Source organism: Corythoichthys intestinalis, chromosome 16 (assembly GCF_030265065.1).
Source record: "Corythoichthys intestinalis isolate RoL2023-P3 chromosome 16, ASM3026506v1, whole genome shotgun sequence".
In the NCBI taxonomy this organism is placed as follows: Eukaryota; Metazoa; Chordata; class Actinopteri; order Syngnathiformes; family Syngnathidae; genus Corythoichthys; species Corythoichthys intestinalis.
In genome coordinates, this window is record NC_080410.1 from 52,374,768 (window position 1) to 52,400,109 (window position 25,342).

Below are 25,342 nucleotides of genomic sequence, written 5' to 3' on the forward strand. Positions count from 1 at the left end.
GAGGAGGTAATAGCGTTACATTGCATTATAAATTAATAATTTATGGAGCTTTCATCCCATCTGGTGGTCATATTAAATTATTGTCACTTTACGGATATTGCAGTGAAGGGAGAAAAACATTCGTTTGTGCAATAAAAATACCAAAACAACCAACAGTCATAATTGCTATAAAAATAGAAAGGTTAATGATTTGAATAATACGTGTCATTCTATAACCTACCACTCCATTTAATAGGGGCGATAATGAGTTACATATGTCGTTTTTTCGCTTGTAGGCAATACAAGAAAAAAAAGAAGGAAGTGTCGTTGTTGAACGCGCATGGCGCTTTCTCCAACAATAATTCGTTGCTAAAAGCTGCACGGAGTTTCATATACAGTTTTCGGAATAGTACGGGATTTCTTTTTCGCATAGCAGAAAACAGGTAAGCGTCTTGTAGCATTGGGTAGGAGTCGATCGTCGTAAAGTAGCATTATTGTTGTACAACGTAACGCTAACGTTTCGAGTGTCATTCTTTTTTTTTTTTTTTTTTTTTTTGCCTCGCTAGCATGCTAATTGTAAATCAAAACCACATATATATTACATGCAATAATATGGAAGAAAAAGCATGAAACCTTAACAAATGTTCACACTTCTCGGGCATATCTGGGCTATTTAAATGAATTTATCTCGGATGTAATGGCCACAGTGCAAGCTAAGTAGCTATAGCCGCATTGTATGTAAGGTTTATGTATCCTGGAGTAGCGAGATAAATCGTTTTTCGCGACTTGATCCGTTGGCGTATTTACACATATAGATACTTGGATTTGTAATAGAACACACTTTAATGTAGAGATTTAACGCCTTTAGTTGAATGGCTAACTGCTGCAAAAACCTAAGTTGTAATGAAAATTTAATAAAATAGGTCTCCTCACTTGGACACTAAACCAAATGCGGTTTCGTATTCTGTTGTAATTTAACTTCATTTTTGCCATATGCACCTTTGCAGAGCTGTTTTTAGAATGTGCGTGTCATTTGCTTGTAACCGACGCAAGCATTTCTTGCTCAAGTTCTCTATAAGATGGAGACTGATCTGTACGACGAATTTGGCAACTACATCGGTCCAGAGTTGGACTCCGACGATGACGATGAGAACGACTTGGACGCGGAGGACCGAGATGCCGATGAGGTCTGGTGAATCTCTTTTTTTGACTTGTCTATTCCGTTTGTTTAAATGTTGTTGAAGTAACGAGACCTCTGTTTGTCCAGGGAGAAGAGGACGATGATGACGAGCAGGCGGATGCCGACGATGACGTGCCTGGTATGGAAGTGGTGTTGCACGAAGATAAGAAATACTATCCGACTGCCGAGGAGGTGTACGGGCCGGAAGTGGAAACCATTGTCCAGGAGGAGGATACGCAGCCGCTTACAGGTTGGGGTTGAGACGTTCTATATGCCCGCACCGCTAATGAAATGACTTTGAAAATTTCATAACCCTGCTAATTGGTCTTCAACGAAAAATGAAAACGACAAATCAGATCGTGCTGAGCTACCGACGTCTTTTGTATTGTGGTTCTTGAGGTCTTCCTAATGTTGTCTGTGTTATGTGTAAGTAGTTTGGAATGATTGAAGACATGTACCAGAATATTACGTACTTCTTACTCTTCTTCAGAGCCTATCATAAAGCCGGTGCGACACAAGCAGTTCACCCTGATGGAACAAGAGTTGCCGACCACCGTTTACGACATGGAGTGAGTAATTATGATGATCAATCAAATTTCAATGACGTTTTTATCTGGTAACGATATTATAGTTATCAATACTGAACCACTATTTTAAACAATCACGAAGGAGTTCAAATGCTCAGCCATCTCCAACTGTAATTTGCCCTCTCCCCGACAGATTCCTCGCTGATCTGATGGATAGTACGGAGCTCATTCGTAACGTTACCCTGTGCGGTCACCTCCACCACGGCAAAGTGAGACGCTGCCATCCGCCTGCGCGTCTTCCTCCGCTCTGTCAGACAAAATACAGTATCATCGCTCTTTATTTGTTTTCAGACGTGCTTCGTGGACTGTTTGATTGAGCAGACACACCCAGAAATCAGGAAACGAGACGACATAGATGTGAGTGCGCCGTCCGTGATAATAGCCCGCCTCCGGTACCGTTCAAAAGTCACCCAGATGATGTTGTGTTTCCCTTGAATTGAATGACTGGGAAAATATAGTCAAGACGTTTTCATCTCAAACTCTTCATGGAAAGCACAAAATTGTCTGCAAACCTTCATTTTGCCTAAAATAACTCAAGACTAACACCAGGATTCTTTCATTTTTAGCTCCGGTATACAGACATTCTCTTTACTGAACAGGAGGTAAGTGTGGCATGATTGAACAAAAGCCTTAAAAGGAACTACGGATAGAAAGACTTGTAGTAGATAAACGTTAAAATGAATTAAAATAATTTGAGTGTAAAACCAGGGGTGAAGGTGGCGAGAAATTCTTGTCGGAACTCCCCGACGTGAAGGTCGCCACGGAGCCAGAAATTTTATTTATTCATTTATTAAATTTTTTTTTGGGGGGGGGGGGGTCAACCTCTTTAATGAAATGCAAAGAATAACACATACAAAAACTGATTTTCATTCAGAATTTTATTTTTTCAATGATTTGCAAAATAAAAGTTAACAATAAGTGCAATAACCCCAATCTCCATCTTCTAATTTTTATTTTCCCTCATTTCCTCACATACTAAATGCCAGATCTCAATTTGAACTACTTAAGAACATAGGATATATATTAAAATTGAAGTTAATGTAAACATTTACTTTTTTTTTTTTAATTAAATAATAAAGACCCTCGTGAGGAATAAGCGGCATGGAAAATGAATGAATGAATAAAGATATAAGTAACATACATTGAGATGAATAAGTACAAATGACATATTATGCAGAGTGAAATGGAATATATTTTGAAGATCGCGCAAACATTGACTTTTTTAAATAAGGAAATGAATAAGTAGCCAAACATAAATGAACAAATACACTGTATAAGTCCAAAGTGCACATTGACAGCTAAGATGTTCTGAACCTCCCAATCAGAGTAAATGAAACTAAATATGATAAATAAGCATCCTCAACTCTTTCGTTGCTCTTAAGATTTGATCCATTTGTTGCATTGCCCTTTTTTTGTCGCATCAATTCAACAAGCTTTTTTATTTTTATTTTGCTGTTACAGAAAACATGCACATTTGAACCAATCAAAGCTAACCATCTCTGCTGACCACATGTCAGTATGTCAGCCAATTGAACGGATAAATGAGTCCAGGCTTTGCTTTGCTACGTGCATTCGCACATTGACGTGACTCATCATCGTCAGACTCTGATAACTGCAGCAGCTGGGGAAACCTCCATGCCGTCCGTGGAATAAAATAGATAATAACTAGAAACTGCCATTTCTGGAGAAATTACACCTGGGTCTTTCCTGTGTGGAGAAACAGATCTTAGCCCCACTCAGGTCTATCAATAGAATGGGCAATAATGCCAGTCAATGGCATTAAACAAAGTAAACGCCATTAGAAATGATTGGGGAAATTGGATGTCCATGGCCGTCAATGGCAGCACCCTCAATAAGCGTCAGTGCAATCGGGGACATATTGGTGAAACTGACACAAGCACTTTATTATGCTTGTTGTTAACACTTGTGTGTGCAAATCTGATGTTGGTAGAGTGTTTTCTTCTTGAAACTGAAATGCATGTATGGCAGCTTAGCATTTAAAAAAAAAAACATTTTTTTTTACATAGCGCGTTGACCGTTGCTGTCATATTTTCGGAATCAAAGCACCCTGTACCGGAACAGCATTCCGGCCCTGAATCTTATGCTGGAACTGCGTTCCTGACCATTCTGGCCCACTTTCACCCCTGTGTAAAACCCCTCTTGATGTTTTCGGTTTTTTTTACCATTTTTAAAATGAGTTGAACTAGTAGGTCGCCATTGTTGTTGACGTCGCAGGTCGGTGACGTCACTTGGTTACGCTGCCTGGCTTCCAGAGTACGACTCTAGCGACATAAACATGTCATCTGTTCAGCCCTTTCAATTTGAACCAATTTTCAAATCGATAAAACAATCTAATCGGACTTGACAGCTCTCAAGTGTGACAAACGGAGCTTTTGAAGTGTCACGTGAGCAGTTAGCAAATCTGGCAATGGCAGTATTGAATGGAAGATTCCAAATTGTCAATAGTGCTTGAAATGAGGTTGGCTGGCAACCAGTCCACAAGTAAGATTCAAATCTGCCAAGCTAATTAGGACAAGCTGTATTGATAATAGATTCAATGGCAATTTGGTGGCACAACTAGATTTCCACAGAAGAGACAGTTCCACTAGAACTGATGTGGAGACGTGGGCTTGTAAATGTCTTGCCTATCACCTGGTAGACAGCGTCAATCTTACTCAGTCATTTGTATGACGCTCACGTTGGGCTTCCGTGATAAGGAGGCGTCATGTATCTCTTATGCCCTATATTTTGGGTGGGTTAGAGTAATACAAACATTAAATACGAGAAAAGATACTATTCCCTGATTGATTATATTGTGTTAGAGTAATACAAACAGTCAGACGGTGCCTACGCGAAAAGATACTATTCCCTTCAACCTCTATTGTATTTTTTCCGCAAATCAATACTGTTTCTATTTTTCACAAATGAGAAAATTGTGTATTATTTGACAGAGAGGCGTTGGCATCAAGAGCACACCCGTTACAATGGTTTTGCCCGACTCCAGAGGGAAATCCTACCTGTTAAATATCATGGACACGCCAGGTAACGCTCTTTCTTCTGCGACGTGCGCGTCAGAAAGCGAGCCGGTCCCGTCTCCCGACAGGTCACGTCAACTTCTCCGACGAGGTCACGTCCAGCATCCGCATCTCGGACGGCGTCGTCCTCTTCATCGACGCGGCGGAAGGGGTACGTCTGGACGCGGCGGTCGCCGTCGGCGGTCGCGTAACTCACGACGCGGTCCATCGCAGGTGATGCTGAACACGGAGCGCCTGATCAAGCACGCCGTCCAGGAGCGTATGGCCATCACCATCTGCATCAACAAGGTGGACCGACTCATCGTGGAGCTCAAGCTGCCGCCCACCGACGCCTACTACAAACTCCGCCATATTGTGGACGAAGTCAACGGTCTGCTCAAGTATGCGGCGGTCCGCCCCGCGCGGCGCCCTCGACTTCCCGCCGCGTTGATTTGTCCCCGTTTCCCTATTCAGCACGTACTCCACCGACGAGAACCTGGTGGTGTCTCCGCTCCTGGGCAACGTGTGTTTCGCGAGTTCGCAGTACAGCATCTGTTTCACTCTGGGCTCCTTTGCGAAGATCTACGCCGATACTTACGGTGAATCAGATTGCGCGAAAATGCCAAAATACCTTCTTTCTCATGAGCGTTATTTTCAGGTGACATCAATTACACTGAATTCTCCAAGAGGCTGTGGGGAGACATATATTTTAACCCAAAAACGTGAGTTTTGCGCCAAGATTTAGCGTTCCGACGCACGTTTTTTCCAATTAGTTTGTGTTTGTTCCTTTCAGACGAAAGTTCACCAAGAAGGCTCCCACCAGTAACTCCCAGCGCAGTTTTGTGGAGTTTGTCTTAGAGCCGCTATACAAAATTCTTTCGCAGGTCGGAATAGAAAATTTGGCAGGAGGAAGTCTGACAAAGCCAAATTGACAGTGTCTTTCTTTGTTTAGGTGGTCGGGGATGTGGACACGTCGCTCCCCAGGGTTCTGGATGAACTGGGGGTCCACCTCAGCAAAGAAGAACTGAAACTTAACATCAGGCCGCTGCTGAGGCTAGTGTGCAATCGCTTTTTTGGAGAGTTCACTGGTATGTTACTTTATTTTATTTTTGGAGAAGGCTTTGAAAAAGCATAATTAAGCCTGTCGCAATATGCAATAATTCCATTTATTGCACGGTAACTAGAAATGAAGGCGGTAATTTTTCCGCACGCGTGCGGCTGACTTGCTGTTAAAAGTTCGGCTTCCTTGTTACCTACTACGCAAAATGCATTTTCGTTCGGCAAAAAATAGCGCCGGAGCCAATTTGTTCCCATTATTTCCTGTTGTTCAAAGTATACCGGCCACGTCAGTGCTCCGGAATGACTGCGGACCATCTCATGGTCCGTGGTTTAGGCTATTTTTTAGTTAACTGCAGTTTAAGTTTAGTGCAGGCGGAGAAAAAAAAGGAAAAGATGACGCTTACCATTGAAATGAAGATGTGAATGATAGCAAAATATAAGCTTGGCGTGTGCATCCGTGAACTGAGCTGACAATAGGGCCGTAGAATGTCGATCTCGGCCGGCGGTCCTCCACCGTTCGCCAGTCTTTATAAGTTAAGGTGACAGTTCTTATTGTGGTAACATCGCCAAAGAAATCACCAGCGTCGTCAGGTTTCTAATCATTTTTTTCATCAACTCGCCGAGTGTCTACTGCTGTTGACGCCAGGATCGGAACAGAAAGTAAAATAGCGCTCTCCTGTTCACCGTCCGCCACATTAGAACCCGATTCGTTACATTATTACAGGTACTGCACTGTATTATTATTAATATTGCTATTATTATATTATTGGTATTCTGATTTTTATTCATATTTTATTTGTTTTGCTCTTTGTAATTGCTATTTGCAATAAAACAGCAGTATTTATTAGGGATGTAGTGTGGGTTTTTGGGCTGTGGAACGAATTAATGGAATTATAATGTAATCTTATGGGAAAATCCTGCTCGACATACGACCATTTCGACTTACAAACAAGCTCCTGGAACAAATTAACTTCGCATTTAGAGGTACCACTGTATTACACATGGAACTCCATAGCAGAAGCTATAAGGGCAAAAGTTTTCATTTGCCTAGATGCGTAAATTATTAAGTGGAATTTTATTTTTTTCTTGAAAAAACACATTTTATTTATTCTGTGTTTCTGTGCAGTATTAATATTGTTGTCTTTTACTTAAAAGAGGCATGGTTTATTGTTTTTAGTTGTGATTTTTAGTATTTTTGAATTTAAGAGTAAACAATTATTGCGTTTAAATGGGTGTACGTGATCTACTAATATATACTGTATTCTCACAGTGCTATTGTATTTTTTTTTTTTTTCTAAATTGAGGGGGTGCAATAATATCGCATATCGCAATAATTTATGAAATAAATTATCTCACACTAAAATTTGTTATCGCGACAGGCCTAAGCATAATGTGCATTCGCTCAACATTTTTAAAGATGGCTCTCAACACTTTGGCTGCCAGTGGCAGCGATAGACCAGCCAGACTTGCCCTAAACACCCGCTTTGAGCACACAGTTACATCGTCATTACCACTTAGAACACAAAAATTCAGGAAATGGATCAACAACCTCCTGACTGTATGAACGTTTTTGCTTAAATTCACTCAATGGCTACCATTGACTGTGATAGATCTCCACCCCTTATAACAACTGATGACTGTTTTTCAGGTTTTCTATCCTTAAATGCTCATCATAATTAATTTTCAGCCTGTGGTGATATACAATAAGTCAATTTGTCTCACAGTAAATAAAAAGGAGGGCGGTCATTTTTCCAGCTGCGATTTGTCACCGCGTGCGTGCGTGTGCCACGTGCACTCGGCACGCTTGCGTGTTGATTGCATATGAGACTCCAGTTCCTTTCACAGATGTTTATTGGTCATCAACACGCCGTAGAATTAAAGTTCAGACTTACAAAATCAGGAAACACATCTATATTCAACATTGGAAAACGTTAGCATTGCTACATTGAGGATGGGAAAACTAGCCATTGTACTAACCACTTTAGTTTTTTATCAAACATTGGCAGTCTTCTCCAAAATGCAGAATGGCGATTCAAATGTGACACTTCAGACATGAAAACTCGCTAGTTTATACCATTTGCAAACTAGAAACTGCAATTTCTGGAGAAATTACTCTGGGTCTTTGCTGTGTGGAGATACAGATCATAGCCCCACCCAGGTTGGTTTGGGGACAATATCAGGTCTACCCTAACTTTCTGTTGATTTTGGGACATTTGAGTGGCACGTCCTGGTCATAACAGGTCAATTCCTGTTGATGTGAGGACATTTCGGGGACATGTCCAGGTCATTTGGGGATATTTGGGAGGCGTGTCCTGGTCATATCAGGTCATCTGGGGGACAAGTCCTATTGATATCTGGTCAGTTTCTGTTGATTTGTTTGTTTGCCATTGAAAATGGATGGGAAATTTGGACGTCCATGGCCGTCAATGGCATCAACTTACATTTGAGTCAATGGAATCCAAGTACATTGGCATCAATAGATTCGACATACATGGACGTCAGCGGCATCAATACAATGTAAATTTAATGTCAAGTTAATGGGAAATTTGAACGTTACATCACATTAAAAATGAAGGGGAAAGTTTTTGTCAAATTTCCAGGGAACCGTACATTTTTTCCAAATTCTGTATACAACTTTTATGCCCCTCACCGTCCTGGAAATTTTGATGCCCAAATTATGTGATCTGGTCAAAAATTGTAGGACTAGCTACATTTTGGATTTTTTTTTTTCAAAAAATCTGTGAAAATTCTGCGTTTAAGGGCGAGCTGAAAAAATTTCAGGTTCGTTGGAAAAATTCCCTGCGTCGTGTAAAAATTCCGGTCGTTTCGATATTCGAACGGTGCCGATCGGTCAAACGGTTCAAGCTGTGCGGTGCGCCGAAGAAATCCTATTTTTAAAAAAAGCAGAACAACACTATCTGGGTCTTTTTTCAAAGACTCAGAGCTGAAACGAATACTCGAGTAACTCGAGTTTAAAATCTGATCTGAGTAATTTTATTAACCTCGAGTAATCGTTTATTTTGACAGCGCTAAGCATCACGTTTTGCTTGGACTACTTTTACATGCGGGACAACGCGCTGATGTCACGTGCGGAGAAGAAGAAGCAAAAAAAAAAAAAAAAAAAAAAACATTAGCCGCTACAAACGACGCCGACGTTGCTAAATACTAGCCCGCACGATGCTACGTTGATAGCAGGTAGCGTCTGTGAGTCTCATAGAGATCACATGTATGTTGAACTAGATGCGAAATGACACTCGGCCGCGTCTGGGGAGCGTTAGTAAACAGCCGCCATCTTAAAGCAGTAGAGCGCTAAGCGCTAATAAAGAGTGCTAAGCGCTAATAAATAAGATTAACGTTACTGTCACTAGCTCACGTAACGTTAGCCCTGCATAGGGCTAGGTTTCTATTAATTATGACCACTGTCGATGCGTGGCTAACGTGTCTTACATACGGGCTTTAACATAACATAGCGTTGTGGAGTGATGAGGGTGTAAAATAAAAACTCAATAATGCTAACTATCAATTTTAGCTCAGTAGTCATTGCGGGATAAAACACTAAGTAGCACTGGTCCCTAATGTGCTCCAATACAGTCTGTATCATACATTTGTTTTGAACACTGCAAAAACTCAAAATCCTATCAGGGTTTACAGTTTAGACTAACTTAAAACTTAACTAGAACTTAAAAATGGCTTGACACAAATAGAAATTCAATTGAGACACATGGGGAAAAATCCTAACTTTTAAGTGATGTGTGTTATTAAGCGTAACGACGTTTTTAGATGGATATATATATATATATATATTTGTATATATAAGATATAAAGGTTTTTTGAGTGAAAGCAGTGAATTAGTCTTTTTTTTTTTTTCTAGTTACATCTGAGATGCAATTGTTGGCTGTTTTCAACAATATACATCGAAAATAAAGACATTGATTGACTGAAAATGGTTCAAGATTAGATGAAATGTCTTGTTTTCTCATGTATATTTATAATTGCTCTTCACCTAAAAATGTTTTATCCGATTACTCGATTAATCGATAGAATTTTCATTCGATTACTCGATTACTAAAATAATCGATAGCTGCAGCCCTAGACTCAGATAATGATGGGGCATTTTTTTAAAAAATGTATTACTGTCACCACATACATGACGAAAGGAGAAGTGCACCTTCTTTTTTAACAGAGTGCAAAACTTACAATTAGAGGTTTAGTTAACGTACGTATTTCCGGTGAACATTTCAAAAATAAGGGCAAGTCATGTTCAACATGTAAATAAAGATTATTGGAGTTCATCTCACATACTTCAGATTCTACACTAAGAAGAGCTTTAAAATTATGCAAAATCTGATTGGCAATGAATAATTTGGCTTTGAATTTGTTAACGTGCCCTTTGTAGGACAATTGGATCAAATCGACACTTCTGATGGGCTCTAACTGGCAGAGAAGAAAATGGCTTTTGGGTTTCTCACCTATTTTATATTCTGCACTTAGCTAGCTTTCAAATGACTCGTTATGCATTGTGTGTGTGTTTTATTAATTATTATTTTTGATACTGTTTGAGTCAAGAATAACAATGTATTGCATTTGAATGGGTGATTTATTAGGATGTATTGTAACTGCATTAGTGTTTGAATTGGTAATCAATATATCACTGACTAAAATATGCTATCGCAACAGGCCTTATTTATCTGGATGCTATATAGTACCTGTATCTCCTTTTTCTCTGCAGGCTTGGTGGACATGTGCGTGCAGCACATCCCATCGCCACAAGATGGCGCCCGAAACAAGATAGAGCACACCTACACAGGTGGTCTGGACTCGGACTTGGGGGAGGCCATGGCTGAGTGTGACCCCGAGGTGAGTTTTTATGAGAAATCGCCACTCTGTTACTTTAAAACACAGGTGGCAAGTCACACTTTTTTTTTGCCCTGGCTGGCAAATTAAATCATGCATCAACCTTATCTTTTTCTTTTTCTTTTTTTTTTTTTCATTTAAGTAATATTTTTATAGTCCTCAATGAGTGATTGAGAGCTACAGAAATCAGCATTTACTGCCCACTAAATATATTTTTGTAATGAAACAAAAAGAGAATACTTACTGTTAGAGGTGCAACAATTAATCGATTAATTGACAACTAATCGATTGGCAAATTAATCGACAACCATTTTGATAACCGATTAATCGTTTAGGACCTACACCTTAAGCTTGAAATTATCACATATGTTTAAAACTTCTCAGTTGTATATATGATCAGATTTCTTCATTATACTTTTGTTAAGTCCAATTAGGACATGAACAAAAATCTTTTACTTTGGAAAAGAATTCTCATTTATGACAATTTTCAGACATTTTACTGTCTAAACTAGCTACTCAATAAGGCTGCAACAACTAATTGATTAAAACCAACAATCGTTGGCAGCTCTTCCCGGTCCAAATGGTTTGCCCCTTTTGTTCAGGGTCCTCTGATGTGCCACACCACTAAGATGTACAGCACCGAGGACGGCGTTCAGTTCCACGCCTTTGGCCGCGTGCTGAGTGGAACCATCCAGGCGGGCCAACCGGTCAAGGTTTTAGGCGAGAACTACACTTTGGAGGACGAGGAAGATTCCCAAGTCTGCACCGTAGGCCGGCTCTGGATTTCCGTTGCCAGGTGTGCCTCAAAGATTTGGACTTTTAGCGTGAAAGAAATCTCACCCGCTCCGCTTTTTCCAAAGATATCAAATTGAAGTCAATCGAGTTCCCGCCGGTAACTGGGTCCTTATCGAAGGATGCGACCAGCCCATCGTCAAAACGGCTACCATCACCGAGCCCCGAGGGAACGAGGAGGTCGGACTATGATCAAAAAAAAAAATTTAAGCCATGCATTTCTCATACGCTTCTCTCCCGCTCCAGGCTCAGATTTTCAGGCCCTTGAAGTTCAACACGGCGTCGGTGATTAAAATCGCCGTGGAACCCGTCAACCCGTCGGAGCTGCCCAAAATGTTGGACGGACTACGGAAGGTCAACAAAAGTTACCCCTCCCTCACCACAAAGGTTCGCACCGCATCCGTGGAGTCATCGCACGTGGCGCCGCTTGCTCAATGTGCGCGTCGCTCGATAGGTGGAGGAGTCCGGAGAGCACGTCATTTTGGGCACAGGGGAGCTCTACCTGGACTGCGTGATGCACGACCTCCGCAAGATGTACTCGGAGATCGACATCAAAGTCAGTGAGATTACATTTGGTGTCATCATTCCTTGTCTTTACGCTTTTATTGTGAGTTTTTGTTTTGTTCGTAGGTTGCCGACCCGGTCGTGACCTTCTGCGAAACGGTGGTGGAGACTTCGTCTTTAAAGTGTTTTGCTGAGACTCCAAATAAAAAGTGAGTATCGGCTGACAACAAGAGTTGTCTTTGGAAATTCTGCCTTGATTTCCCATCGGTACCGGAGAAATTTCAAAATACCACTTACAGCACTCAAACTAAGGAAACGGATCAACAGCATCCCTAACTGTTTTGACAGTTTTAATGACGCCGGCCCCTCACGGTCTAAATAGATTCGACGTCTATCGCTGTCAATGGCACTCAAACGTGATCGAGAGACCGCAAAAACCAAAAGGGGTATGGATTTTGCCATGCGGCAAAATGGATTTTAGTGTGTGGCTTCTTTTTTTTTGGGTATTTGGCATTGTTTGGGGGGTGTATGGCATTTTTGCAGGCCATACAAGTCCATGCCATTGACGGCTATGCACGTCAAATTTTCCATTCTTTTTAAATGGCAGAAAAACACGTGTGGCTGTGATGTTTGGCTATACACTTACCATTACAGCACATTGACATGGTGTAAAGCAGTGGGCACATTTGTAGTTTTCTGTGTTGGAGGGTTCCTGCCACCTTCCTCAAAGTTAATTAGTGCCGGTGAAAGTGATACCGAAAGAGTTGTCATTCAACTAGTTTCAGGCTAAATCCAAATTCCATACACCTCCTTGCCAAGATAAGAAAGCAAATCTTTCCGTGTTTCCAGACAAGCCCTAGCTTGAGACGCAACTCCAGTGATACGACCCAAACACTGCAAGCTGACACACTCCGCATTGTGAACATATGACAGAAAGAACGTCACATTTTCTTTTCGTCAGACAAAAACTGGTATGCGTCTCGTTATGTCTCGTTAGTCTCCCAAGCCACGTTTTCAGCTCGTCACGTCATCAAAAAAAATTAGGGCTGTTTCCCAAGCCACGTTTTTAGCTCGTCACGTCATCAAAAAAAATTAGGGCTGTTAAACGATTAAAATTTTTAATTGAGTTAATCACTGCTTAAAAATTAATTAATCAGAATTAATCGCAATTCAAACCATCTATAAAAGATGTCATATTTTTCTGTAAAGTATTGTTGGAATGGAAAGATAAGACACAAGACCGACATTCAACATACTCTACATAAGTACTGTATTTGTTTATTATAACAATAAATAATAAAGACTGCATTAACATTAACATTCTGTTAACGCGATACATGGATCGAAAGACTTGTAGTTCTTAAAAGATAAGTGTTCGTACAAGTTATAGAAATTTTATATTAAAACCGCTCTTAATGTTTTCGTGTTAATAAAATTTTCAGTCAAAAAATAAACTAGTAGCTCGCCATTGTTGATGTCAACCCATAAAATCAAGTCGCACCAAAGCGCCAACAGAGGGAGACAAAAAACACAAGTAACAAGTGGACATGACACGGCTGTCATTTTAATCTGTTTGAGCGGGGCATATGCGTTAATTGCGTCAAATATTTTAATGTGATTAATTAAAAAATTTAATTAACGCCCGTAAAAGCGATCATTTTGACAGCCCTAAAAAAATTGTTCGTCGACGAAATATTCTCGTTCTCGTCATTGTTGACAAAAACAACACTGATCACCATGTATTGTAAAAGCATCACTTTTGGTAATACTGGATCTCACTAGTGTCTGATCTTGTACCCATGCATCAGGGTTATATTAGGAAATTTAAATAAGAGGTCGTCCTTGTCCCCCGTCCCTCCCCCTTGTCCTGGCCTTTGGTGTCATAGCAAGGTGATTGACGACTGACTCTCTTTGCAACGGCAGGAACAAGATCACCATGATTGCCGAGCCCTTGGAGAAGGGGCTGGCCGAGGACATCGAGAACGAGGTGGTGCAGATCACTTGGAACAGGTATGACGCGGCGTATCCCGTGATGAACCGTAACGGCCGGTCGTAGACGTTTTCCGTAACGGCTCCCGAGATGTCGCCGTATTTCTCCTTTGGCCTCATTTAGCAGCTGACAAATGTGAGGACGTGAAGGACAATTTGGTTCCTTAATTAAATGCCGCGATGGAAAAATGCACCGTGTTCACGTGTGTACTTGATGCAAAAAAACGATTTTTTTTTCCCGGTTGTATTTCCAAGTGCCACAGCCTGACGACTTTTAATTCAGTGGAGTGTGTTTTCCTGGAATTAAATGGAATTCAATGATTTGTTTTATGGGTCATTTCTCTTGTGGAATATTTGGACAGAAAATAAAAGATGTTGTGCTGCGGTCGCTGAAAAGAATGTGGAGCTCTTTAAAAGAGCCTCCCGGTCGTATTGATCGGCTCACTTAAGCTAATTGAAAATGCTCACATGAGATTTGCCGTTCCCGCGCGTCGTCGCGGGTGCATCTGTACCGCTCGAGCGACACTTCACACCCCATTAGACCGAACTTCTTCCTCTTCCATTAACCTCTCTGCCCGCTCCAATCAACCAATCTCCTTTATGTTACAGCTGACACCTATCTCTCTTAAACGCCCTTCTCCTCCAGGAAGAAGCTGGGCGAGTTTTTCCAGACAAAGTACGACTGGGATCTGCTGGCCGCCAGGTCCATCTGGGCCTTCGGTCCGGACACGACGGGGCCCAACATCCTTGTGGACGACACGCTGCCTTCGGAGGTCTGACGCAAAAATATTTTTCCGCAGACGGCCAAATCATTTAAACCGATAGAACCGGTCGTCTCATGTTTTCAGTACCGTTGACGGCGCTCGATGTCCAGTCCGTCACTGCTGACTTCTCCTAGTCAAAGGGGATTAGACATCTAGTGCCCTTTATTTCTCGAACCCCATAAAATGTCAGTACAGTGGTACCTCTACTTAGGAAATGACTTGCTTCTGGAAGTAGTTTTGTGACTTAAATTCTGTAAGTAGACACGTGTTCCATGTCAGTGCCCTAATCTGTTCCGAGCCCCTCCAAAATTCAAACAAATCTCTTATAATGCATAAAAATGCATTAAAACGTAACAAATACATGTTACAATGAGATTATTGCACAATAAACATAAAATCAGAGTTGTGCGTGATAGAAATTACAAAGAAAAAAGGAAAAGTTAATATATGCATGTACAGTGCTGGCCAAAAGTATTGGCACCCCTGCAATTCTTTCAGAAAATGCTCCATTTCTCCCAGAAAATGATTGCAATTACAAATGCTTCAGTAGTAATATCTTCATTTATTTTGCTTGCAATGAAAAAACACAAATTAAATCATGATCATTTTACACAAAACTCCAAAAATGGGACGGACAAAAGTATTAGCACTCTTCGAAAAATCATGTGATGCTTCTCTAATTTGTGTAACTAACAGCACCTGTTACTCACCTGTGGCACGTAACAGGTGGTGGTAATAACTAAACACACTTGCAGCCAGTTAAAATGGATTAAAGTTGACTCGACCTCTGTCCTGTCTCCTTGTGTGTACCACATTGAGCCTGGAGAAAAGAAAGAAGACCTAAGAACTGTCTGAGGACACAGGTACAGGCAATCTCAAGGCTACAAGTCCATCTCCTGAAATCTGAATCTTCCTGTGTCTATCTACCGTGCGCAGTGTCATCAATAAGTGTAATGCCCACGACACTGTGGCTAACCTCCTTAGATGTGGACAGAAAAGAAAAATTGACGAGAGATTCAACAAAAGATTGTGGGGATGGTGGATAAAGAACCTCGACTAACATCCAAACAAGTTCAAGCTGTCCCAAAGTCCGAGGGTACAACAGTGTCAACCCGTACTACCCGTCGGCATCTGAATGAAAAGGGACTGAACCCAGGAAGACATATAAAAAGACATAAAAAAACTTACCTGAGAGAGCCAAAAACATTTTGGAAGAATGTTCTCTGGTCGGATGAGACAAAAGTAAAACCTTTTGGGGAAAAGGCACCAACATAAAGTGAACAGGAAAAAAAAAATCGAGGCCTTAAAGGAAAAGAACACAGTTCCCACAGTCAAACGTGGTGAAGGTTCCCTGATGTTTTGGGGTTGCTTTGCTTCCTCTGGCACTGGACTGCTTGACCGTGTGCATGGCATTATGAAGTCTACCAACAAATTTTGCAGCATAGTGTGAGAAAGCTGGGTCTCCCTCACAGGTCATGGCAAATGAAGACTCCACTTCTGACCCAGAGACATAAAAAAGCCAGGCTGGAGTTTGCCAAAACGTTTCTAACTTAGTGAATGAAAAATACAGCCTCTAAAACAGTAACAAAACGTTGCAGATTGGCAAAACATGAGTTGAAACAAACGCACACATCCCACTCCGACACCGTGCCAAAAATATTATTAGGCCCAATAATATATATTTTTATCGGATTTTTTGGGGATGAAGTCATAATTCCTATTATCAGACCGATAATTATCGTGCATCTCTAGTTTGGTTTCAATTTTGTGTGTCTTTGTGTTCGTTAGGTGGACAAGGCGCTGCTGGGCTCGGTCAAAGACAGCATTGTTCAAGGATTCCAGTGGGGTACAAGGGAAGGGCCACTGTGCGACGAGCGTAAGGCCCATCTCTCTTTTACTTTTAAGCTAAACTGTCACTACACATGTTAATAGTTGAGGAATAAACAAACTCGCATGAACGAGAAAAAAACAACACGAGCATGACAGCGATCATTCTCTGTACTGGGATTTGTACATTGTCCTTTGTGCAGAAGGTCGCTGAGGTGGAAATCTAGTAGTGCCACCAAATTGCCATTGAATCTGTTATCAATAGAGCTTGTCCTTAATAGGTTGGCAGATTTGAATCTTACTTGTAGACTGGTTGCCAGGCAACCTGATTTCAAGCACCTAATGACAAATTTGGAATCTTCTGTTCAATACTGCCATTGCCAGATTTGCTAACCGCTCACGTGACCAACTTCATGACACTTCAAAAGCTCTGTTTGTCACACTTGAGAGCTGCCAAGTCAGATTAGATTTTTTCATCGATTTGAAAACGGGTCGTGCCAGAAATGAGTTGACTCGATGCAAGATGTGAAAAGTCTTCTTTTTTTTTTTTCTTCATGATGATCATCTTCTTCATGTCCGTCAGCCATCAGGAACGTCAAGTTCAAGATCCTGGACGCGGTCATCGCTCAGGAGCCGCTTCACCGCGGAGGCGGACAGGTCATCCCAACCGCCAGGCGAGTGGTGTACTCGGCCTTCCTTATGGTGAGCTCACAGAGGCCATTAAACGCTCTTTCTTTAATGTTCCATTACCCTGATTACACTTTGCATTTCGCTGACGATCCTTCTCCTTAATTGCGGCGCTCGCCATTTTTGGCCCGTCCCCTCGTCTCTTTTTGACCGCGTCACCTGCGCGTGTACCGGTCACGTGCTCAGCGGGTTTTGTTTTCAGGCCACGCCGAGATTGATGGAGCCGTATTACTTTGTGGAAGTTCAGGCCCCGGCCGATTGCGTCTCCGCCGTCTACACGGTCCTCGCCCGGAGGAGGTCGGTCCCCGTCCTCGGCCCTTTGGACCGGCAGGCCGGTATTGACGCCGTCCGCTTGTTTTGACAGAGGCCACGTCACGCAGGACGCGCCTATCCCGGGCTCTCCCCTCTACACCATTAAGGCCTTCATACCGGCCATTGATTCCTTCGGCTTCGAGACCGACCTTCGCACGCACACACAGGGACAGGCTTTCGCCCTGTCCGTCTTTCACCACTGGCAGGTATGAAATGCATTTGATAGTGAAGACTGAAAAAAAATAACGAAAATATTTTGTCGAGGAACAATTTTTTTCATGACGATGATGTGGCTCGGAAGACTACTAGAACATAAAGAGACAAATGCCAGTTTTCCTCAAACAAGAGGAAAATCATTTCTGTCATATGTTCACAATGTGTGACATTTTTATATTGTACATGGAATAGGCCTGCACAATAGACAGACCCGTTCCAAGGTCACCGTATCACAAGTCAACAAAAGGTTGCTGAGAAAAATGACACTGATTAGTGAAACATTCAGTCTTTTTGAAGGCTGTCGCAGGGCGGGCTGTGAGCAGAAGAAGGGTGTGCTTGGGCGTTGTTTAGGATTATTGTCTGTTTGTGGATTGGACAGAGGATTCAGGAGTTACTGTTGACAGGGCAATGAGGATTGTGGGGTGGCGTGGCTCAGTGGTAGAGTAGTTGTCCCCCAACCCAGAGGTTGTGGGTTCAAGTCTCTGCCCTGATGAACTCGTCTAAGTGTACTTGAGCAAGACACTGAACCTCACATTGCTCCTGGTGCTGCGTCACCAGTAGGTGGATGGCGAGATAGTCTAAAACGCTTTGAGCGCCTTGAAAGGTGGAAAAGCGCTATATAAGTATAACACCATTTACCATTTTGCCACCTCAGCGTCAAAGGGGCTCTTGGAGTCTTATCACTCATGTTAATTAGTTGGATATCAGGCGGTCACCGGTGTTCCTTGCGTTGGGACAGGACGTCCTGCCATTTGTTCTGGACTGTCCGGTAGAACTGATTGCGAGAGTTGGTGGTGCAAACGTGGGCTTGTAGATGTCTTGCCTCGTCAGCTTCAATCTTGCTCAGTCAGTTGCGTGACACACAAGTTGGGCTTCCGTGATAAGAAGGCATCATGTATCTCTTATGCCTTAAATTTTGCTAGTTTTTCTTCAACAATGGTATTAGTGCTATTTATTTTATAGTGGGTGTGTTAGAGTAATACAAACAGTCGATCGGTAAATACGAGAAAAGATACTATTCCCTTCACAATGAAGCTTTGCAGCCAAATGGTTCAAAGTGGTTCATTTGGTCTTATGCTCTTATGGTCAAATCAAGTGTTACCAGTTAATATCTTTTGGTGTTATTATCCCATAATACAGTGCGGACAGCTACAAATGCCAGCTGCACTGGTGACCAAGAAAACAGTTTGGTCGCACTGCTTAGCAGGAGTGAGGGTGTATGAGCATGAAGCATATTTTTTCAATTAAAAACCCAATCCTCTTGCCCGATTTCCGATCATGTGATCGGATCGGGACATCTCTAATGAATTCAACGTGGTCATAATGATCCGCTAAAGTTTTCCCAAACAGAGCTATTCAAGTCATCTGGTGAAAATTCTTCTAGTTTTATTATGGCAATATACAGTATATCGCAAACCCCCCAAAAGTTGCAGCCCTAACGTGGAGTACGTCATCTTGCGTCGTGTCACTCACGTGAGGAGAGGTGCTGCGCCTCTCCCTTGCTGTCCTTACCTGAGTTTAGGATGTGTCTCAAGCTATATTGCGCTCCATCTTGCTTGTTTGGAAATACAGTAAAATGTGTTTTCTTATCCTGGCAAAGAGAATATCCAATGTTGCTTTAGCCTTTAAAGTTCTATGCTGAAATATCACACGCTAGATGTAAATCCTAGTGTTAGCATAGCATTCGCATTAGCATTAGCTTCAGAATGGCGAGCCTCCACCTATAACATTGGCCAGTCCTTTTCCTGCTGAGTGTCTATTATCATCAGCAAGTTGGAATTAGACGAAAACATTTTGAGTAACTCCACTAAAACTAGACGAAACTTGTATGAGATTTTGTCGACGAAAACCTTTTGAATTGACTCGAATGAGACTAATAAGTATTTTGGTCCAAAAGACTAAGACAAACATTAAAAGGGCTGCCAAAAACAACACTGCTGAAGACGCACTTTTTTTTTTCTTCTTACACTGCCATTGACAGCAATAGTCGAATATCGGGAGCGCCGAGAAAAGCACACGCGGCAACCCGTGCGCAAGAAGTATTTGCCGTGCTGCGCAGCATCACGTCCGTCACGCGGCCTCTCGTCGCCGCCGAGTGTTGAGTCATTAAGATTTCAACCCCGTGCGGGGTAGGCACGTCCGACGCGTGTTTGCTCGCGCTCTCAGCGGCTGTCGCCGAACGTTGAGATGAGCGCTTGTTACGGCACAGTCCTTCATCTGGAAGCTGTGGAAAAGGTGTCTTGTTAAGCACCTGAACGCCAAGTGGGAACAGACAGGAAAACTGCTTATGAGTTCAATTGGAATGGAGGCTTATGGGTACTGTATTTGTGTGTGCAGTACCTGATGAATAAGACTCATTTTTCAGTCAGATTGACATTATGGTTTTATTTTTATTTTTGACGATTCGGGGATAATAGCCAAGAGCTGAAGTAATGAAGATACAGTGCTGGCCAAAAGTATTGGCACCCATGCAATTCTGTCAGATAATGCTCAATTTCTCCTAGAAAATGATTCCAATTACAATGCTTTGGTATTAATATCTTCATTGATTTGGCTTGCAATAAAAATAACACAATTGAGAATGAAAATAAAAATGAAATCATTTTACACACAAATGGGCCGGACAAAAGTATTGCTACCCTCAGCCTAATACCTGGTAGCACAACCTTTATACAAAATAACTGCCAACAACCGTATCCATCAACGAGTTTCTTACAATGCTCTGCTGGAATTTTCGAACATTCTTCTTTGGCCAACTGCTCTGGGTGGGTCTCTGAGATTTGAAGGGTGCCATTTTCAGATCTCTCCACAGGTGTTCCATGTGATTCAGGTCTGGCCACTCTCCAGTGCTTTCTCTCAAACCATTTTCTAGTGCTTTTGGGTCATCGTCCTACTGGAAGACCTCTGCGGGAGACCCAGCTTTCTCACACTGGGCCCTACATTATGCTGGTAGTCTTCAGACTTCATAATGCCATGCACACGGTCAAGCAGTCCTCTACCAGAGGCAGCAAAGGAACCGCAAAACATCAGGGAACCTCCGCCATGTTTGACTGTGGGGACTGTGTTCTTCTCTTTGAAGGCCTCATTTTTTCCCCTTCAAACTCTATGTTGATGCCTTTTGTCTAGAGCTGAAACGAATACTCGAGTAACTCGAGTTTATAAACTGATCCGAGTAATTTTATTCACCTTGAGGAATCGTTTCATTTTGCCAGCTCTAAGCATCACGTTTTGCCCGGACTACTTTTGATGCGGGACAACGGGCTGACGTCACGTGCGTAGAGGAAGAAGCAATTAAAAAAAGAACAAAAAAACAACTTACTGCAGCCGACACCGCTACAAACTACGCTGACGTTGCTAAAAACTACGCCCGCATGATGCTAGTGGGCTAGCAGGTAGTGTCCGATGCATCTCATAGATATCGCATGCAATTAAGATTGGACATGAAATGACAGACTCGGCCGTGTCTGGGCAGCATTAGTAAACAGCCGCCATCTTTAAGCAGTAGTCTTCTCATCGCTGATAAATATAACCTTACTGTCACTCGCTCACGTAACGTTAGCCCTTCGGAGGGCTAGGTTTCTATTGATTATGACTGCTGTCGATGCGTGGCTAACGTGTCTTCTGTACAGGTTTTATTTAATCGGTAAAAACACAGCATTGTAGAGTGATGAGGGTGTAAAATTAAAACATAATAAAGCTAACTGTCAGTTTTAGCTCAGTTGTCATTGCTGAATAAAACACCAAGTAGCACTGGTCCCTAATGTGCTCCAATACAGCAGGGATCATCCATTTATTTTGAACACTGCAAAAAGTCAAAATCCTATCAGTACTTACAGTTTAGACTAACTTAACTAGAACTTAAAAATAGCTTGACACAAATGGAAATTCAATTGAAACACGTGGGAAAACGTAGCTTTCAAGTGATGTGTGTTATCAAGCGTAATTACATTTTTAGGTAAGACGTGTGTGTGTGTGTTTTTTTTTTTTTAATAAGATCTAGACGTTTTTTTAGTGAAAGCAATGAATTTTTTTTTCTAGTCACATCTGAGATGCAATTGTTGGCTATTTTCAACAATGTACATCGAAAATAAAGACATGGAATGACTGAAAATGGTTCAATATTGGATTAAATGTCTTTTTCTCATGTATAGTTATAATTGCTCTTTACCTAAAAAAAAAAAAAGTTTTATCCCATTACTCGATTACTAAAATATTCAATAGCTGCAGCCCTACTTTTGTCTGATCTGACCAGAGAACATTCTTCCAAAACGTTTTTGCCTTTCTTGGGTAAGTTTTGGCAAACTCCAGCCTGCCTTTTTTATGTCTCTGGGTCAGAAGTTGGGTCTACCCGGGTAGAGTCCCTTTTCATTCAGACGCCGACGGATAGTACGGGTTGACACTGTTAATCCCTCGGACTGCGGGACAGCTTGAACTTGTTTGGATATCAGTTGAGTTTCTTTATCCACCATCTGCATAATCTTTGGTTGAAATTTCTCGTCAATTTTTCTTTTCCATCCACATCTAAGGAGGTTAGCCACAGTGCCATGTGCTTTACACTTATTGATGACACTGCGCACGGTAGACACAGGAACATTCAGGTCTTTGGAGATGGACTTCTAGCCTTGAGATTGCCTCACAATTTTGCTTCCTCAGACAGTCCTATGGTCTTTCTCCATGCTCAATGTGGTACACACAAGGACAGAGGTTGAGTCAACTTTAATCCATATTACCTGGCTGCAATTGTGATTTAGTTATTGCTGCCGCCACAGGTAAGTAACAGGTGCTGTTAATTACACAGATTAAAGAAGCATCACATGATTTTTGAAAGTCTGCCAATACTTTTGTCCGGCCCATTTTTGGGAGTTTTGTGTAAAATGATCATGATTTATGTATTTTTTTCATTCGCTTTTGTGTTTCTTCATTGCAAGCACAATTAATGAAGCTCTTACTACCAAAGCATTTGTAATTGAAATCATTTTCTGGGAGGAATTGAGCCTTATCTGACAGAATTGCAGGGGTGCCAATACTTTTGGCCAGCACCGTACAGTATGAATGAGCGACAACGTGCCCGTCGGGCAGAACAACCCCTCGGGCCGCTCCTATAACTGCCCACAGGATCTGCTCGGCGGCCTCCGGCAGCGAGCCGCATCATCGCCGGCTAGCGCGATTGTATCGACTTACTCCGCATCAGTCTTCTCCGCCACCGCAGCATTGGGAAAAAGACCGACTGGTATTGATTCAGCTGCCCCCGGACGACCGTTTGTTTGCCCCATTAAACCCGTTAGTGTGCTGGTGGTCTGCCAGCTTGTAATCCACGTCAACTTACTGTTCCGTCCATCTGCCGATTTGCCTTTAGCTTCTCAAATGATGATTTCCCTCTCTCCCTTCAACTTATACTCATTCGGGTCAGGCTGAAGTCAGCTCAACTTTTTATTTTGAATCCGAAGAGGCTTCCCTGGATAAGCTAAGCAAGTTTTTGGATGAGAAGAAGCCTCTTATGTGTTATGACAGCGTTACCTGACAACGAGGCTCACGGCGTGCTCGTTGTGATTCATCGGCCAAATCATCTTTGGAAAAAAAATTGGGCTCAACCTGCCAACAACGCGGCCACGCCAACGCCGGTCACCGACTGCGCTCGCACGTCTTTGCCTCCATCAACGTGATGGACGCGCTCTTGAGTCACTGGTAGCAGCGTGGCACGCTCTTCAATGAATCAGACGATAAGCAGAAAACAAAAAAATGTCCACTCAGCGGTACGCTCGGCCGTCTTTCAACTTTGACGGATTGTTTCTCGGATTTTTTTTCGCCATCTCGGCTTGATACAAAGGAGACCCTTTAGTGAGGGTGCTTGAAATTGAAATACCAAATGCTAATGAAAAGTATGTCAACTTTGTGAAAAAGCTATAACTGGAACGGTTTAGATGGATTTCCCTTCATATAGTGTGGGGGGAAAAAATTCTTATTGTAGATGCGTTGTGTTCTCCAGATCGTTCCCGGCGACCCGCTGGACAAGAGCATCGTGATAAGGCCCCTGGAGCCTCAACCCGCCCCGCACCTGGCCAGAGAGTTCATGATCAAGACCCGACGACGCAAGGTCAGCCATTTCTTTTTCTCGGTGTTCGCCGCTCGCTATTGTTCACGACTGACACCTTGTACGTGTGTGTATGGTGGCAGGGTTTAAGCGAGGACGTAAGTATCAGCAAGTTCTTCGACGATCCTATGTTGTTGGAGTTGGCCAAACAGGACGTGGTGCTAAATTATCCCATGTGAATGCAAATAGAATAACCTCATTGTTTTTATCAAAGTTTAAGACCATGTAGATTTTGGTAAATATGCATCATGGTTGTTGTGTTTTTTTTAAATTTGCTTTTCTTTTCTATTTGTACAAAATTGTTGTAGAATATAGAAACACACCTGTAAGACTGTTTAAAAATGTTCATTTGAACCATTAAAAAAACTTTGTACTTGAGTTTTTTCATCTTTTTCCATTGTTAAAAAAATAACTGGGTTGGATTGGGATTCTGACATGTACAGTGGTATGAGAAGTATCTTAACCTTTTGGAATTTCTCACATTTCTGCATAAAATCACCATCAAATGTGATCGGATCTTTGTAAAATCACACAGATAAAAAAAGTGCTTTAACTGAAACCACACATTTAAAGGTTTTCATATTTGAATGAGGATCGTATGCAAACAATGACAGAAGGGGGGCAAATGAGTAAGTGATCCATCACATTTAATATTTTATGACCACCCCACCCCCCACCCCCCTTTGGCAGCAATAACTTCAGACGCTTCTTGTAGCTGCAGATCAATGTGGCACATCAGTCAGGACTAATTTTGGCCCATTCTTCTCTACAAAACTGCTGTAGTTCAGTCAGATTCCTGGGATGTCTGGCATGAATCACTGTCTTTAGGTCACGCCACAGCATTTCAATGGCGTTCAAGTCTGGACTTTGACTTGGCCACTCCAGAATGTGTATTTTGTTCTTCTGAGGTTGATTTACTTCTGTGTTTTGGATCATTGTCTTGTTGCCGCATCCGGCCTCTTTTCAGCTTCAACTGTCTGACAGACACCCTCAGGTTTTCCTGATAAACTTTTGAATTCATTTTTCCAGTAATGATTGCAAGTGGTCCAGGCCCTGAGGCAGCAAACAGCCCCAAATCATGATGCTCCCTCCACCATGCTTCACGGTGGGGATGAGGTGTTGATGTTGGTGAGCTGTTCCATTTTACCTCCACACATGACGTTGTGTGTTACTCCCAAACAATTCAACTTTGGTTACATCAGTCCACAAAATAACTTCTGTGGACTGTCCAAGTGCCTTTTTGCGAACATTAAACAAGCAACAAGGTTTTTTAGACAGCAGTGGCTTCCTCCATCGAGTCCTCCCATGAACACCATTCTTGGCCATATAGATGATATCTGCACAGAGATATTGGACTGTCCCAGTGATTTCTATAAGTCTTTAGCAGACACTCTCTGGTTCTTTTTTACCTCTCTGAGTATTCTGCGCTGAACTCTTGGTGTCATCTTTGGTGGACAGCCACTCCTTGGGAGAGAAGCAACAGTGCC

At 42.1% G+C, this 25,342-nt stretch overlaps 1 protein-coding gene across 1 annotated transcript; it reads left to right on the top strand.

Moving 5' to 3' along the window:
• Positions 1-273: 273 nt before the first annotated feature.
• On the top strand, positions 274-24,233 carry eftud2 (elongation factor Tu GTP binding domain containing 2). The gene is made up of 28 exons (XM_057817702.1): positions 274-422; positions 1,048-1,166; positions 1,247-1,409; positions 1,650-1,728; positions 1,880-1,955; positions 2,038-2,103; positions 2,313-2,348; positions 4,698-4,788; positions 4,850-4,932; positions 4,995-5,161; positions 5,235-5,359; positions 5,419-5,482; positions 5,554-5,644; positions 5,713-5,848; positions 10,549-10,676; positions 11,276-11,469; positions 11,534-11,645; positions 11,712-11,852; positions 11,920-12,021; positions 12,096-12,178; positions 13,893-13,979; positions 14,605-14,731; positions 16,511-16,598; positions 17,133-17,251; positions 17,439-17,533; positions 17,601-17,754; positions 23,751-23,858; positions 23,939-24,233. The coding sequence occupies exons 2-28, from the start codon at positions 1,059-1,061 to the stop codon at positions 24,032-24,034; spliced, it is 2,919 nt and encodes a 972-aa protein (XP_057673685.1). The 5' UTR covers positions 274-422; positions 1,048-1,058; the 3' UTR covers positions 24,035-24,233.
• Positions 24,234-25,342: the final 1,109 nt, after the last annotated feature.